Here is a 14590-nt window from a genome sequence, read left to right on the forward strand (position 1 = left end):
AAAGCATGTGATATATGTAGATATGAAACTCCCCCTCATTCAGCAAACGTCAACCAGACAGAAAAATACCCTCTGGACCTCTTACAGCAAATCTATATCTGTTGATGAGTGAGACGCAATGTGGATTATACTTTTTATCACAACAGCCCTCTGTTTTTCTATGTCCCGAGCTATTGGTGAGTAAACCTACCATGTTATCACTCTTATGTTGAAAGGAGTATACTTGTGAAGTGAATCTCAAAGTCATGAATCCTTGAAAAAGTAAAATTACCCAGCTTCTTTGTTACCAATAGCTATTAAAGACTCTAAGTCAACCAGTTTCACAAAACTACCTGCAATTTTATCAAGTGCTGATCAAATACTTGTAAAATAACATCTTGTCTCTCATGTGTCTCTGGAGTTAGATGCCACTTAGACGTTTTATCAGCTTCCAGTCTTGTTTAAATGTATTCATTATGCTAATTTTGGTCTTTCCTTTTCTGTGTGTTTTACTTTGACAGACTTCTGTGAAAATGTTCTTAAAGAATGCCGAGACAGTGACCCATCATGGATAGGGTAATGCAGCTTCTACTGTACATGTCGCATTCCTGTTTGTGAAAAATAAATTGTCCTACATGAATGAATAAATGCTGTCAGTACTTGTTAATTGTTTTCAACAGTGGCTGCTTTTCAGTGGTTTTACATGGCTTCATCATCAAATAAGAATCATTAGAGTATTAGTATACAGCCTCTAACATATACTCATTGTAACAAATACTGCTGTTTCAAACAAGAACACAGTGTAACACTTTGGAATAACCATAATTTTGTATTATTGTTTAAGTGTATTGTGTATGTTGGCGTGTATTTAAACTTGTTACATACTTGATTTATCTAGAAACATTATTTGGATGATTTACTGTACTTTTTATATTTCTTTCTTATTTTTCTTTTTGGATTTTGTTAGCTGCTTGGAATTGACAAAGCTGTAGAATGTGATACTGTGATAATATGGACATTATTATTTAATTATTGTCAGAGTTTCACAGCTCAGCATTATTTTGTGCAAATTGAAAAGCACTGAAGGATGCTTAAACCAAATACAACAGAATCTATTTCTGTTCATCTCAAATTCTTGCAGTTTCATTTTTTCTCCTTTAAATGTATATCCATGAACAAATGAAGTAATCAAATAGCAGAGAAAGGTCCACTATGAAATAATTGATCTTACTTCTCATCTCTTTGCATTAGTTTGTCTTTTTTATCCTCAGTTATATCCCTGTTTGCATGTTTATATATCTGAACTATGTTAAATATCTGTTGGTAGTTGTTACGAGGATCGAATTATGACCTGCAAAACAGGCCGCTCCTTGACAGGCATCAAACAACTCAAAGTAGACTCGCTTCAAGAGGTGAGGTCATTTGGAGCTGAAGTGCTTTTTAGAAGTGAAAAAGTTACATTTGATCTGAATTTCTGTATTTTTGTATTAATGAACTCTAATTACTGACAACCAACACATTTTTTAAAGTTATGTTTTCGTGTATGCTTTTTAGGTTGATGTGAGTCCTACATTTGAACATAGAGTTCACATCCCATCATCAGCTCTCCAGAGAAGCATAGGAAATGTGCCTGAGGTGGATGTCCTGGTGGTGGCCTCTGTAATAAACAGCAGTTATTTTAAGGTTGGTAACGCTAAAAGCAACAGAAAAAAAACTTAAATATTCCCACGAGCAGAGTCTCTTCACAATCAGCTGTTGCTTATCATGAAAAATGATTAAAAGTTGCTCCTTTAATAAAGAGTTGTTTTCACTGAGGGCCACAATGAGAAATGTTTGCTTTAATTTAGTCTAAAATGTTTGTCTTATATTTGTCTTATATGACAAATTCCTCAACCAGTGTACAAACAACTTTATTAGACTTTAAAATGTTTATTTCAGAAAAGTAATGCATTCTGACTACAGTTCTATAAAAAGGCTACTCACAACAACAATCTTTGGCTACCTTTACCTAATATTACTGTCACGGATTGCCGGGGCAAGCCGTGTGGAATGTAGGAAGGACCCAAAAGGCAGCAGCTCTGGTGCAGGTGAGTGTTTATTAACAGGGGTGGGTAAGTACAAACAGCGGTGGCGACAAAACATGAAACTGGAAACCTAAACTGGGTAAACTAATAAGACAAACCAGAACGAGGATGCAGGGAGGTCCGGAGAAATACATATGGGAAGACGCAGGGAGACCAAGGGGAAACAACACAGACGAACCAGCAATTACTAAGACAGAAAATACAACTTAAATACACTCAGAGAACACAGGGAGATTACACACAGGTGGGAAACACAGCTGGGAGTGATTAACATAACGAGACTAGGGAGGCAAACTGAAAACACTCACATAAGACGCAGACCTTCACAATAAAACAGGAACACACGGGCAGAACAGAGTAAACACTAAACAAAGGAAGAACAGAACCAAAATCGAAGAGAAAACACAAAATGCTGGGTCAAAAGGACCCAGGATCATGACAATTACAATTTGTTTAATGGTCTGAAACATGTAAGTGCGAGAAATATAAAAGAAATCTTCAAAATGCAAATACTTTGTTCATAAAACTGCGCTTGTGGCTGTACAAACTGTAGCTACAACTAGCCAACATTTTAAAAAAAATATCTTGAAATTTAACTACAAGTCCTCTGCCAGGATTAAAGGCTAGATTAGTTTTTGAGATTTGAGATACATTTTTTCATATTAATCCCACCCTAACATTTTATTTATTTTATTTATTTATTTATTTTTTAGAAAGAGGGGCAATACATATTAATGAACATTTTAACAAATGTAAATATGCCAGATTATAGGCTTGGGCTAATTTCCATCTGCAGACCCTCTGGCAGGTTGGTGTTAAACACAAGTTAGTAAAAACATACAGAGACACTATTTACAGGTCATGTGACAAGGACAAAAACAGTGATCACATTATACTAGAACAAACAATGACAAGGAGAGTGGACACAGAGGACAGTATAGATGACAATAACGGAAACACATCAATTATATTGCACAAACCCCAGTATTGTACATGCCCTGACCATCGTGATATTGCGTTCACCCATTGCACTAACAGTTGTTTCCCTTTTTGTAATACACTAACTCTTTTTCACGTCCAATATAAAACATGATTATTAAACATGATCACATGTTTGTGTGTCCCTCAGCCGCCCTTTTAAGTGACTCTTAAAGATGGGTAGACTTGTACTTTCCCTCACTGACAGTGGAAGACTATTCCAGAAGCTCACTCCCTGATATGACAGAGCATTCTGTGAAAAGGTGGTCCGCCTGAGTGCCAGTTCACAATCACTTCTAACAGTGGCCTGAGTTAGTCGAGACCCGGCAACACTGCTAGACTTTTGTTTAATAAAATCACTCATTGGTGGAGGCGCCACTAACATAACTGTCATGTGCCGTCCTTTCAGCTGAGTCCTCCCCAAAGAAGTAGGATACCACAAATTCACCGCAGAAATGGCAAAGTATTTAGGGACTCAGCCGTATGTGTGCGGGCAGGAAACCATGCAGTCGAGAATCTCTCACAACCCATCACGTTAACCTTCAAACACAACAAAGAGGTAAAAAGACAAAAGTGTTGGACGAACATCTTAAATAGAAAATGTAACAACCTGTTTACCGTTCATTTTGATTCCAGGTTGAAAGTGGAACGTGTGTATTTTGGAAGGAAACATCAGCAAAGGATGGAACAGGTACTACTGGAGATGTCAACCTTCAGTGTTTTTGTTTCTAAATAAAATGACTTAGTTACTCCGAATGTTTTCTTTATAGGTTACTGGAGCAATGAAGGCTGTGACACAAATTACACGGCACATGAATTTATTTGCAGCTGCAACCATCTGAGCTTCTTTGCTGTGCTTGTGGTGAGCTGAAAATCTCTTCCTACATATGATAAAAGCCTTTGGCAAACACCATATTTATCTAATTAATATTTAATTAGATAAACATGTTGATAAACAATTTGAATTGAGAGGCTGTCTCAAATTTATACTGTATAAATAGCCACATATTTAGTTCCAGTCTTTCCACAACCAAATGACCAGAACTGAAATGTCAGCAATACACTCAAAGATGATAATTATGATATTTAAATTATAATTATAGTTATAAGTTCACTGTACACATACTTTGTTGTGCATGTAAAATAACAATAAAGGGCTATTCTATTCTATGAGCAAACTAGTGTGTTACACATAGATTGTATAAAAGATAGAGGGAGCCACCATGGCATCAAGTCACAATTTAAGGCTATGGGTCAGCACACCTGTCACTCTAATTTTAAGCTTTGCCAGCACATGGATCACTTACAAAAATAATTAACTCATCATATAGTTGTGATGAAGGGTGAACCAACCGATACATTCCCAACCATGTATTGCACCAAAATGTCTTGCCATCTTAACATGGAAATTTAGCAATTGATAAATTAACAAATCTTGGTCTACTACTAAAACAAATTTCTTATGTAAAATACATTTCAAAACAACAACTTCATCTTTTTATGTTGCAGAATCCAGGAATATCGGTGACAAAAGCTGATGCCGACAAGCTAAACTACATCACTTACATTGGATCAGGATTCTCCGCCCCCTTCGCACTGATCAGTTTGTTCATCTATATTTATCTACAGTGAGTAGATATCATATTATTCACATTTAAAACTTTATAGTTTTCAGTTCCCAATTGTGATCAAATGAGAAACTGGAGAAAATAGACTGTATAAAAGCTATTGAGTTCGTTAGTGACAGCAGCTCAGTGATAAGGTCTCTGACCACAACACCCACACTCAAACATGAGCAGATGAAAATAAGAGATGAAAAAATAAGAACAAACCGATACTCTTAAGAATTTTGCATCTCAAACGATGAAGAAATTAAGGAAGTACACAGCAAATTCAAAAGTGTTAAATTTTTTGGTGTTAATAGTCTTCTTGCAAAAGTAGAGTTAATTTTACTCTAAGTAGAGTCACATTCTTTTAATGTAACTCTGAGGTGTAAAATGATAGTAGTTAAAATCGAGTGTTAAAAATGAGTGTTTCTCTGTCAAATCTGGAGGTGTTACAATGGAAACATTAACTCTTGACCTCTTAACTCTGAACTCCTAGAGGGGCTATGACACCAATAGAGTAAATTCACAGACTCCGCCCCCAGCACGGCTCCAATCGAAGCTGAAGTGAAGCCATTTCAGAACATTTTGCTCTACATATTTGAGTTGTTTGCCATGCTTGGTAAGTCATTTTTTCAAAGATTGTTTCAATTATTATCATGAGCTTTTACTTCTGTGGCTCTTTGGAGTTGAGACAAAGCTGTGTGAAAGGCATTAGCCATGTTGCTCGGTGATAGCATAACATTCTGTTTTAGCTAGCTGAAAGGTATTGTTTGCGGCAAATACCACAGCCTTGAAAAAAGCTTGCATGTGAATTTTCAGTCAAACTTTTGGTCAAATACACCTAAAACAATGTCTAGAATGTGAAATGTTGGTATAATGGTGCTACTTGAAGCCTGAAAACGATCGCCCATAAAAAAAAACGAGCAAACAGCAGTAGCTGACGTCCTGACTGGTTTCTACGTTAGCATAGATCCCTCCAGAGTTTTGTGCACACGGTTTAGGTAAAAATTAAAAAGGTTGAGGTTTTACATTTAGTTCAGTATTACCTGTTGCCTGTGTCCTTGTCTTTTGGGAAAATACTTTACACAAGTAATGGCTCAAAGAGGATTCCTTTTTTTTTTTTACTGTGCTGCAATTGTTTACTGGATTATTTGTGCCATTAATTAGTGTCAACTAATTTTTATTCAATCTCCGCACAGGATATGCTTGTGAAGATGGAATATGGGGGAGAGCAGAAGTGCGTTGAAGTTCCACAAAGGGATGAATGAAGGACATGCATATTGTATTGAAGAAATAAGTGATGAGAATGCTGTTATTTGCATTTACCATGTCAGACCTTTTGATAAACAAAATTCTAATGAAAGTGAGAATATGTATACTGTTACATCTTTCAGAAAATGTTTTGAAATTGTGGTGCACAGTTCTGAATAAATGTTTTTCAAAAACCATTGCGTCTTTTTAGTAAATGTTTATTTCCAAAAGAAATTTCTAGAAGTTCAGAACAGTAAAATTCCCGCTTTTTAGAATGAATTAGAAGATAACTCTTACGTAGTTAAACTAAAATACTCTTTGAGAGTTAATATATAAACTCTTAACACCAAGTGTTAAATTATCAACTCCAGACAGATTTGGTGTTTAACACTAAATCAGAGTTAACGTACCAACTCTCCAAAAAGAGTTAAATTAACACTCTCTGGTGTGGACCCATATAGACACTTTAATAGTGTTGAAATCAAATCCGACAGTGTTAATTTGGACATGCTGGATTTGCTGTGTACCAGGTTGTTTCCAACTGCTTCTTAAGCAAAGTATGCACAATTTGGACTTCTATACCTGGCTGATGCTCATACTAGCCTTTGGCTTCCAGCTGTCTTCCCCTAAATCAGTGATTAATGACCCACTCTTAGTCACGTTAAGTTTAAGGAAATCGTCATTCCGAACATTTAACAAATGCAGGCAAAGCATCAGCCAGACCTGACTGTGAGGTCTGAAGAGGAGGCAGCAGTGCAGTGTTATCAGGAAACTTCAAGTCTAGGAGCTGTCTGTGTACATGATAAAAACCAGAGGAGAAAAAACACAGCCCTCAGGAGAGCTGGAGTTTGATAGGTTTGAGAGGGTTGGACATTTTACAGAAATCCCATTCAAGTTTCTCAGTTAAAAAATTCAAATGTAACATTAAAATCTGATCAAGTAAAATAATTTCAGAGGCCAGTCAGTCCATCAGTACATGGGGCTGCACCTTATCAAAAGCAGAAGATGCTTATATGTTGTATGATCTAGAACAATGAGCTTATCATCATCTATATCAATGCTTACTTTATAAGCAAACAGCAGTGGCTCTAATCTGTCATCAGTTGAGGACACAACCTCATCAGTTTTTTTTTTATCACAAGATGTGTAAATACAGCTGATCTTAACTCATTTAGTTTTCTTGCATCTTTTTTTAGTATTGTGATTAATATGTTTTTTTTCTAAATGACTTCACATCAGTTACATTTCATTTGTTCTGTATGCTGGTTATGTTTCCACCCTCTACACATCTCTGTACGATTGTAGAAAAATCCTCACTGAGCTAGATGGCATCGGGGGCCAGCAGCTGTCCTAATATTCACCATTTTCAAGATGGTTTCAGCCTGTTCTAGTGACATGACAAAATGATTCTGAGAAAGATTCACTAGTATGAAAAAAACATTTTTTCATTTCACATTCCTCCATTGCTTCCTCACTTCTCCACAGCTGGTGTTAGCAGCAGCACCAGCAACCTGTAAGGATTGGTTACTATTTGTTGCTGGTTCACAGTCAGGCAACCCTGACGGCTTACATGCCGTTACTTTGACACATTTTGCTGCATTTATGTTTAGTTTAGTTTTTTTTATTGTTTTCTCTCAGCTTTCCAGCTCCACCTTTTCACCACTTCTTCCACAATAAACTTTTTCACAAGGTGCGTGAGAAGGTAGAGGGGAGCCGGTCACATTAAGAAAGTTGATTGAACAATCCAGTGGCAGTACTTAAAAAATTAACAAATGGTGTGCTTTGACACCTGTTGTGCCAAGGTAGTTATCTCCTACAGCATTTGTGTCTCCTGCGCTCCCAACGGGGGAGAAACTAATTCTGTCAGGGATAACTAGCTTTGCATGACACCTGGTGCATGGTGGCCCTTCAGGCAAAGACAAGCAAAGGGAACCCATACAGTTAATATACATACATTTAATAAAATGTAATGGAGTAGCATGATGGTGCAAGTATTTCCCGTTTTTTCACAATATTAGTTTTGGCTATGATATTATACAGAAGACAACTTATTACAGGAAGAAGAGGAGTGGGAAAAGGTGGTGGTACTAGGGGAATCGAGGGGGGCAGTATATCTTGAGGTTCAATGTTGTTATGGCACTGAGAAGTAAACTGCTTTTGACGCTGTTTCTCAGGTGGCAACAGGTCAAAAGTGAGACCAAGATTATTTACTCAATCCTGCTAAATTGAGTAAGTCCTGTAGAGAGGCCGTAGTTTCTGCACAATGTGATACAGTACTTTCTGTAAAAAGTCATGAGCTGTTTTTGACTCACTTTGGTCTTCCCGAGTACTCTGATGAAATGAAGTCATAGCTGTACCTTCTGCTAACTGCAGAGTCTTCTTTAAATTGCAACAATTAAAGTCTCACAAGGAGGAATTTAGCAAATGGAGCAAATAGAGTCCAGTTTGTGCATTAGGTCAGCGATTATCTGAGGAGTAGCTGACATGTTGACTTGTGGATGATTAAACACTGCTGTATAAAACAACTGTTGTTGTTTGGCAAATAGAATACATGGAGTGAATTTATCCACAGTTCCACTGCAGCAGTACATATCCTGATGTTTGCAGTATTACACCGCTTCCATTTACATAAACAGCTGGTATCTGTAGAGCTCTGTAGGGAAAGAAGAAACTCTTGACTCAGACTAACTCTCCTATGTGTGTCTCCACAGCAATGTAATTACATAAAATAAAATAGAATGCACTCATACTCTGCATCACCAAAGAACTTACTAATAGCCTGTAATACTCTGACAGAGTATATCTGAGTCTGGTTTGTGGCAAAAACCTCTGAGGACACAAATACTGTGAGTTCCTACTGTGCTGTTTATGAACTAAAGGGTCGAACTTTTGCTACAGATGTATTTGCTAACTTTTGTCAGGGTTCCCTGTATAAAGAAACATCCCTCTTCCTTTAACAGTTGTCTCTGCAAAGAATGATGAGCGTGTGTGTCACGGTCTGGCTGGCAGACCGTGGGGATGTGGGGAAAGGAGGACCCAAAACGCAGACTCTGTGATGCAAACAGTGCTCTTTATTTACAGTGAAAAGGCTGTAAATACAATAACTCCCCGTTGCTCCCTCGAACCCCGTGTGCGTGCTTCCCTCCGATATCTGTGCTCGTGCTCCCCGCTGTTGTGTTTCCGCACCCCCGTGCGTGCTGCCTCTCCGGACCACTCCTCCTCCTGTAGGGAAACCAGAGACGCAGCCGTCAACACTAACCCTCGGCGGGCATATACGCACAGCACAGACCTAAGCTAACACACACACTGACTTGGTACGATAACTCAATGATCCCGCGCCGGTGGGAGCTCCAACTCTCTCCTAAGTAGCTCCCCCGACGAGCCCTGATCACCAACAGGTGTGGCATGAACTTCAGGTGTGGCCAGTCCTTCCGCAGGGCCACACCCCTCAGGCCTGCAGGTGGCTGAGCTCCATCCTCCAGCCACACCCGCAGACATACACACCCATACCCTGCCTATACATATGAGTGGGACACAGACTAACACAGCACAGTGCAGAAAAACACACACATCACCAAAATAATAATAATAACAACAATAACATCAACAGTCAAAACTGCTCACGGACCCCGAGTCCTCCAGAGCTGGGTCCGTGACAGTGACAGTGTGAGGTTGCAGAGATTGCGTCACAAAAGCTCAGTTGCTGCTTACATTTTGGGAACTATTTTTTTTCAACATGTTGATACTGGTATAAACAAAATGTAGTCACTTCCCCAGAGACATCTTCTGTCAAGTAGCCTCAAAGAAACACTGCTACGAGGGCCTGGAAATGCCATAAAAAAACCCCTGAACATTAAGAAAACAAACTCAATAATATTAATGGTAGAAAAAAAAACATGTGATTGTGAATGAAATTTGTAAAGTAATTAATTAAAGAAATGTTGTGTACATTAATATATCTGCCTGAGAGTGATTTTGTCATGTTTGTCTTTGTAATTTGTTTGTTTAATGAATTTGTTGATTTTCCCATTTCAGTTCAACCCATATTCTGTTACATTTCTAACATTATATGATGCAAATGAGGCGACTGCTACTCAAAGTGTGGTATTAAGTGAACTTTGTGGCTACATCTAGTTATTAAGAGACCATTAGAGAAGTGAGGCTACAGCCTCATGGCCTTTCTTACATATTGTTTTATCTGCTGCATTAGTGTGGAGTTATTACCATCATCTCACATCTAAAAAGGCAAGATAATATCCACTATCTCCACAGTTGGCAACAAGAGAATAATTCTGTTTCTGTTTTAGTCGGCGGCATCCTGAGAAATCCATAAGTCTGCACATGCAGCTAACAGTGGCGATGTTCTGCCTCCATCTCACCTTCCTGCTGTCCAGCCTCCTGGCCCAACTACTGAAGGAAAAAGAGGACGGCTCATCTTGCCTGGTACTGGGTCTGGTTTTACACTGGTCCCTGCTGGCCACCCTGACCTGGAGTGCTCTGGAGGGGTTCCACCTCTACCTTCTGCTCATCCGGGTCTTCAACATCTATGTGAGGAGGTACCTGCTCAAACTCAGCCTGATTGGATGGGGTGAGTGTCGTTTAGGTGGGACGCTGCTCTGCAATACACTGTCACAAATCTTTAAATGAAAGTGGATTGTGTTGAAGTGTTACATCACAATAAAGGCTTAAACCCTTTATTCTGATGTATTGTGATGTCAAGTAAATTCGCCTTATTTGCATAACCTACTGTATTTAAGCACAACAGACACTGACCAAACACTAGGGCAAATAGGTACAAAACTACTTAAAAAAATCACGAATCATGAAATGTCTTGTATGTATTTTAAAAGTAATTAAATTACACTGTTATAAATTAGGCCTTAACTGAAAAGCCTGTCTAAGAGAGATGTGTTTTAAGTTCAGATAATAATACTGTGAAACAGACGATCTGATATGGACGATTGTATATTGTTCAGCTTTAGTCATTCTAATTTATTCTGTTGTTTAGAATCAACAGCTGTTGGTAAGATCACCTGTGCAGTCAGCATGGGGCACAAAATTTTAAGGACAGGGTTCGTACAGGTGCTTGAAATCCTTGAAAATGATAGAATTTTAATATTGTCTTTTCAAGGTTTGAAAAGTGCTTGAATTTCAGATGTGGTGCTTAAAAGTGCTTGAAAGTGTAACTGTATGTCATCACCACAAATAACATTCTGATTGAATAGTTTTCTTATCAGATAGAGAAATAAAATGAGTCGCAAAATGTAAAAACAAAATTTCAATTTGGGTCGAAAGTGCGGACTTCAAACTATACACCAGTTTTTAAATTGTGTTGATCGGCCATGTAAAACCAGAGGTATGATAAAAAATACACGCAATGTTTTTTTCTTAATAAAACAGTGGTGTTTGCAGGGGGAACAAACAGCACTAGCAATCACTCTCAGCCTGGGAGTGAAAAAAAAGGAAAAGAAAAAATACTCCTTCCCTATTGGTGGAAAAATGTACCATTTCGACCAATCAAAAAATGTGGCATTTGGTTGTTTAGGAAGAGGGGGAAGTTTTAGGAGTGACACCAGCGAGAGAGAGCAAGTGAGCGAAAGAAAGAGAAAGTGAGTTTTGATAGATACGTGATAGATTTGTGACGTTTACCATGTTTGGAGTCTCACGTTAGTGTGTTATCTTGTGTAGTTAGTGTGTAGTGTAGTCGTTGTTTTGTTTTGTGAGTCACTTCTACTAGAGAATGTCACAGTTGCTGCAAAAAAGCCACAAAAGGCAGATCGCAGTGTAAACGCTGTCTCCAGGTGGAAAACAGGAGTGACACACCTGCTGTCAGACCTGCAGGTTTATCCCTGTGCTGTTCTCCTCTGTCTTAGTGGATACAAATTATATTTTGGAGTTGCATAAAGAATTTGTGTGCCTTCCTATTTGGTGCAGAACACCTTACTGTTCTGTAAGTAGTTTTAAATGGTTATATAAAAACGTCTTAGCCTTGGTTGCATTTTGGGGTGTAAATAGTACCATATAACTTTGTTGTTTGCAAAACTTGTGCATATTTTTTTTAAATGTACAATTTCTATTTGCATTTCAAGTCTGAATTTAGATCAGTTGTGCTTATACAGTATGTCAAAATGAGAACATAACAGATGGGCAAGATAAACAGTTTTTAAAGGTGAAATATAGACGCCAAATAAAAAGTAGTCAAAAATGGCCAATTATACCCTGGACCCCAGAGGGTTAAAGGCTAAAAGCAAAGTTGTCACCAAGTACTGTTTATATTTCTATGTATTTCTACAGGCACTAAGTATTAACTTAGTGCCTTTGGGTGAAATAATGATAATATGAGGGACCAATCCATTCGGTCACAAAGAATAGCCACTTGCTACCAAAGTTCCCCGGCTTTCATTCACAATGTGATTATCGTCAGCACCTACACATTAAACTACTTAAACATTATAAATGTCTTCAAGCTCACAATGAGGCCACAATAAGGCCTGTATCTACTGTCTCAGCCACTGAGACAGTAGATACATTTATATGTGTTTTTATAAATGAATATTTCATACTTTAAGGCTGCCTGTTTATTTAAGGGAGATGAACAAAATACTGTAGCGGGTCAGGGCTGTTTGGGGTTTGACAGCTATGTTTTGTTGTTCCAGGCGGCAGCGTTATGTTGCCATGGTTACAGGTGATGCTCTCTCTCTCTGCGACTGTGTGTTTCTGGGTGGAGAGAGCGCCTTTTTCTTGTGGTTGTTGTTATGCTAGAGCTACGCCGAGCAGTTGAGTTAGCAGCGTTGTGTTTCCTGTTGAATGCTAATAAACGGCTGTGCTCCCTGGCTAACTCTGTGGGAAGCAAGACCAAACGATCCCTCTGTCTCCTCCTTGTCTGAGCTCGCCACAATGCATTAGAATTGTACGTGATAATATCATAGATGATAGATTAAATAAAAAATTTTAAGTAGATGCTTGTGCGTTCTTAAAGTCTTATATATTGAATTGAACTATGTGATCTATTCAAAGCCTCTTGCAGTCAGTGCTGTTCTCCATGCCTGTCTGACTGTACATGATGTTATTAGCACAAACACTTTAAAGGTGATCATTTAGGACTTCAGCAATAATGCAAACAGCAATGTAGTTAAACATCTTACAGTTAGTTTTATTAGGAATTAACTTAAAAAACAAACAAACATCTGTCTCCTATTTTTTGTGTCATACAGGAAAGAAGCATCAATATCTGATGAGAAGACTTATTTATTTCTGTTTTGTTTGTTTTTTTCAATAGGAAATGAATATCTAACAAGTTGATCTGATCACATTTTCACATCTTAATTCTTAAGTGAAATGCGCATTTTGAGTTTATACAATATATGCATTTAAGGCGACCATTTCCTTTTGCAGTATGTTTGTCTGGTGCGTTTTTCTATGTCTTAACAAAAGGGCAACAAAGATGTTTAAGTTCACCTTGGATGATTTGTTTTAATTTTCACATGGTCTTACTGAGGTGATGCGAACTGAAATTTACATTCTTTGGGGGGGGGGGGGGGGGGGGGGGGTAAATGTGAAAAGGGACCTTAAAGCAGAGGAACAGTGACAATAATGCCTCACGCTGTCCTAAAGAACACTCAGCTGACATTAATTCTGTCTTCCATGTTTTCAGGTTTTCCTACACTGGTTGCAGCTGTTTGTGGGATTTCACGTGTTTATGGCAAATACACTCTGAAATACAGCAACAGCAATTTAACACAACACATGTAAGAACCTATCTTTGGTATCATTTTATATTAGAGTGAGCCAGGAGATTTTATTTCTTAGCAAATTCATGCTGTTTTTTTAATTTCTTTATTAATGAGCAGGTGCTGGATGAGCAACGAGTCTGAACAAAAGCTCCTCGTAGTCAGCTACATCACTACCGTGGCCTTTCCTTTCTTGGTGGTTGTGTTCAATGCCTGCATGCTGGGGCTGGTGGTGTTTAAGATGTTGGAGCTAAGAAGGGGTGATAGAAGCTTTGGAAGCAGCAGTGACTGGAAGAAGATAAACAAAGAGAGAAAGAAGAGGTTATGGAAGGACTGTGTCACAGTGCTGGGCCTCAGCTGTGTGCTTGGGTTACCTTGGGGGTTAGCCAGCACTACATACGTTTCACTCGCTGGGATCTACGTATTCACCGTATTGAACTCCCTTCAAGGTTAGTATGTGATCATCATGTCAAGGATTAACTGGACTTTGATCATTTAATAGAAGAACTGACAAACTATGTCTCTCTCTTCACAGGTCTATTTATTTTCCTGTGGTCTGTGGCGATGGCCTGGTCAAAATCTCAACCTGAAAATAACTCATCAATCAGAGACTCTTCCTCTCAGAAAATGATGACTACTAGTTTCAACAGCAGAAACTGAAAAGACTAATGCATTATCCATGACCTATATTAGGTGTTGCGCTTCTATTGATATGTAGTTCAGTATAACCAATAGGGCTGCCACGATTAGTCGACTATCAAAATCGACGACTGATTTAATAGTTGACGCGTCATTTGAAGCTTTGTTTGCTTTTTTTGATGTATTGTGCACTTAGAGATGCTCTTCTGTATAACCTGGTTGTAATGAGTGGCTCTTTGAGTTTACATTGCATCACCCTTTGAGGTCTTTCTGATAAATCGTTCCTAGTGCTGTACCTACTTATAATTAAGTTGTTATTTAT

At 38.3% G+C, this 14590-nt stretch overlaps 1 protein-coding gene across 1 annotated transcript; it reads left to right on the forward strand.

Moving 5' to 3' along the window:
- Positions 1-9: 9 nt before the first annotated feature.
- Positions 10-14289, forward strand: LOC146639298 (adhesion G protein-coupled receptor G1-like). The gene is made up of 12 exons (XM_085351587.1): positions 10-176; positions 501-555; positions 1307-1391; positions 1534-1662; positions 3451-3600; positions 3678-3732; positions 3812-3903; positions 4551-4669; positions 10207-10487; positions 13554-13647; positions 13750-14078; positions 14165-14289. Exons 1-12 carry the CDS (start codon positions 119-121, stop codon positions 14287-14289), a joined length of 1572 nt encoding a protein of 523 aa, XP_085207713.1. The 5' UTR covers positions 10-118.
- Positions 14290-14590: the final 301 nt, after the last annotated feature.

This window comes from Diplotaxodon limnothrissa, linkage group LG1 (assembly GCF_057381915.1).
Source record: "Diplotaxodon limnothrissa isolate DT_005_m linkage group LG1, D_limnothrissa_male_GT1.1, whole genome shotgun sequence".
Taxonomy (NCBI): domain Eukaryota; kingdom Metazoa; phylum Chordata; class Actinopteri; order Cichliformes; family Cichlidae; genus Diplotaxodon; species Diplotaxodon limnothrissa.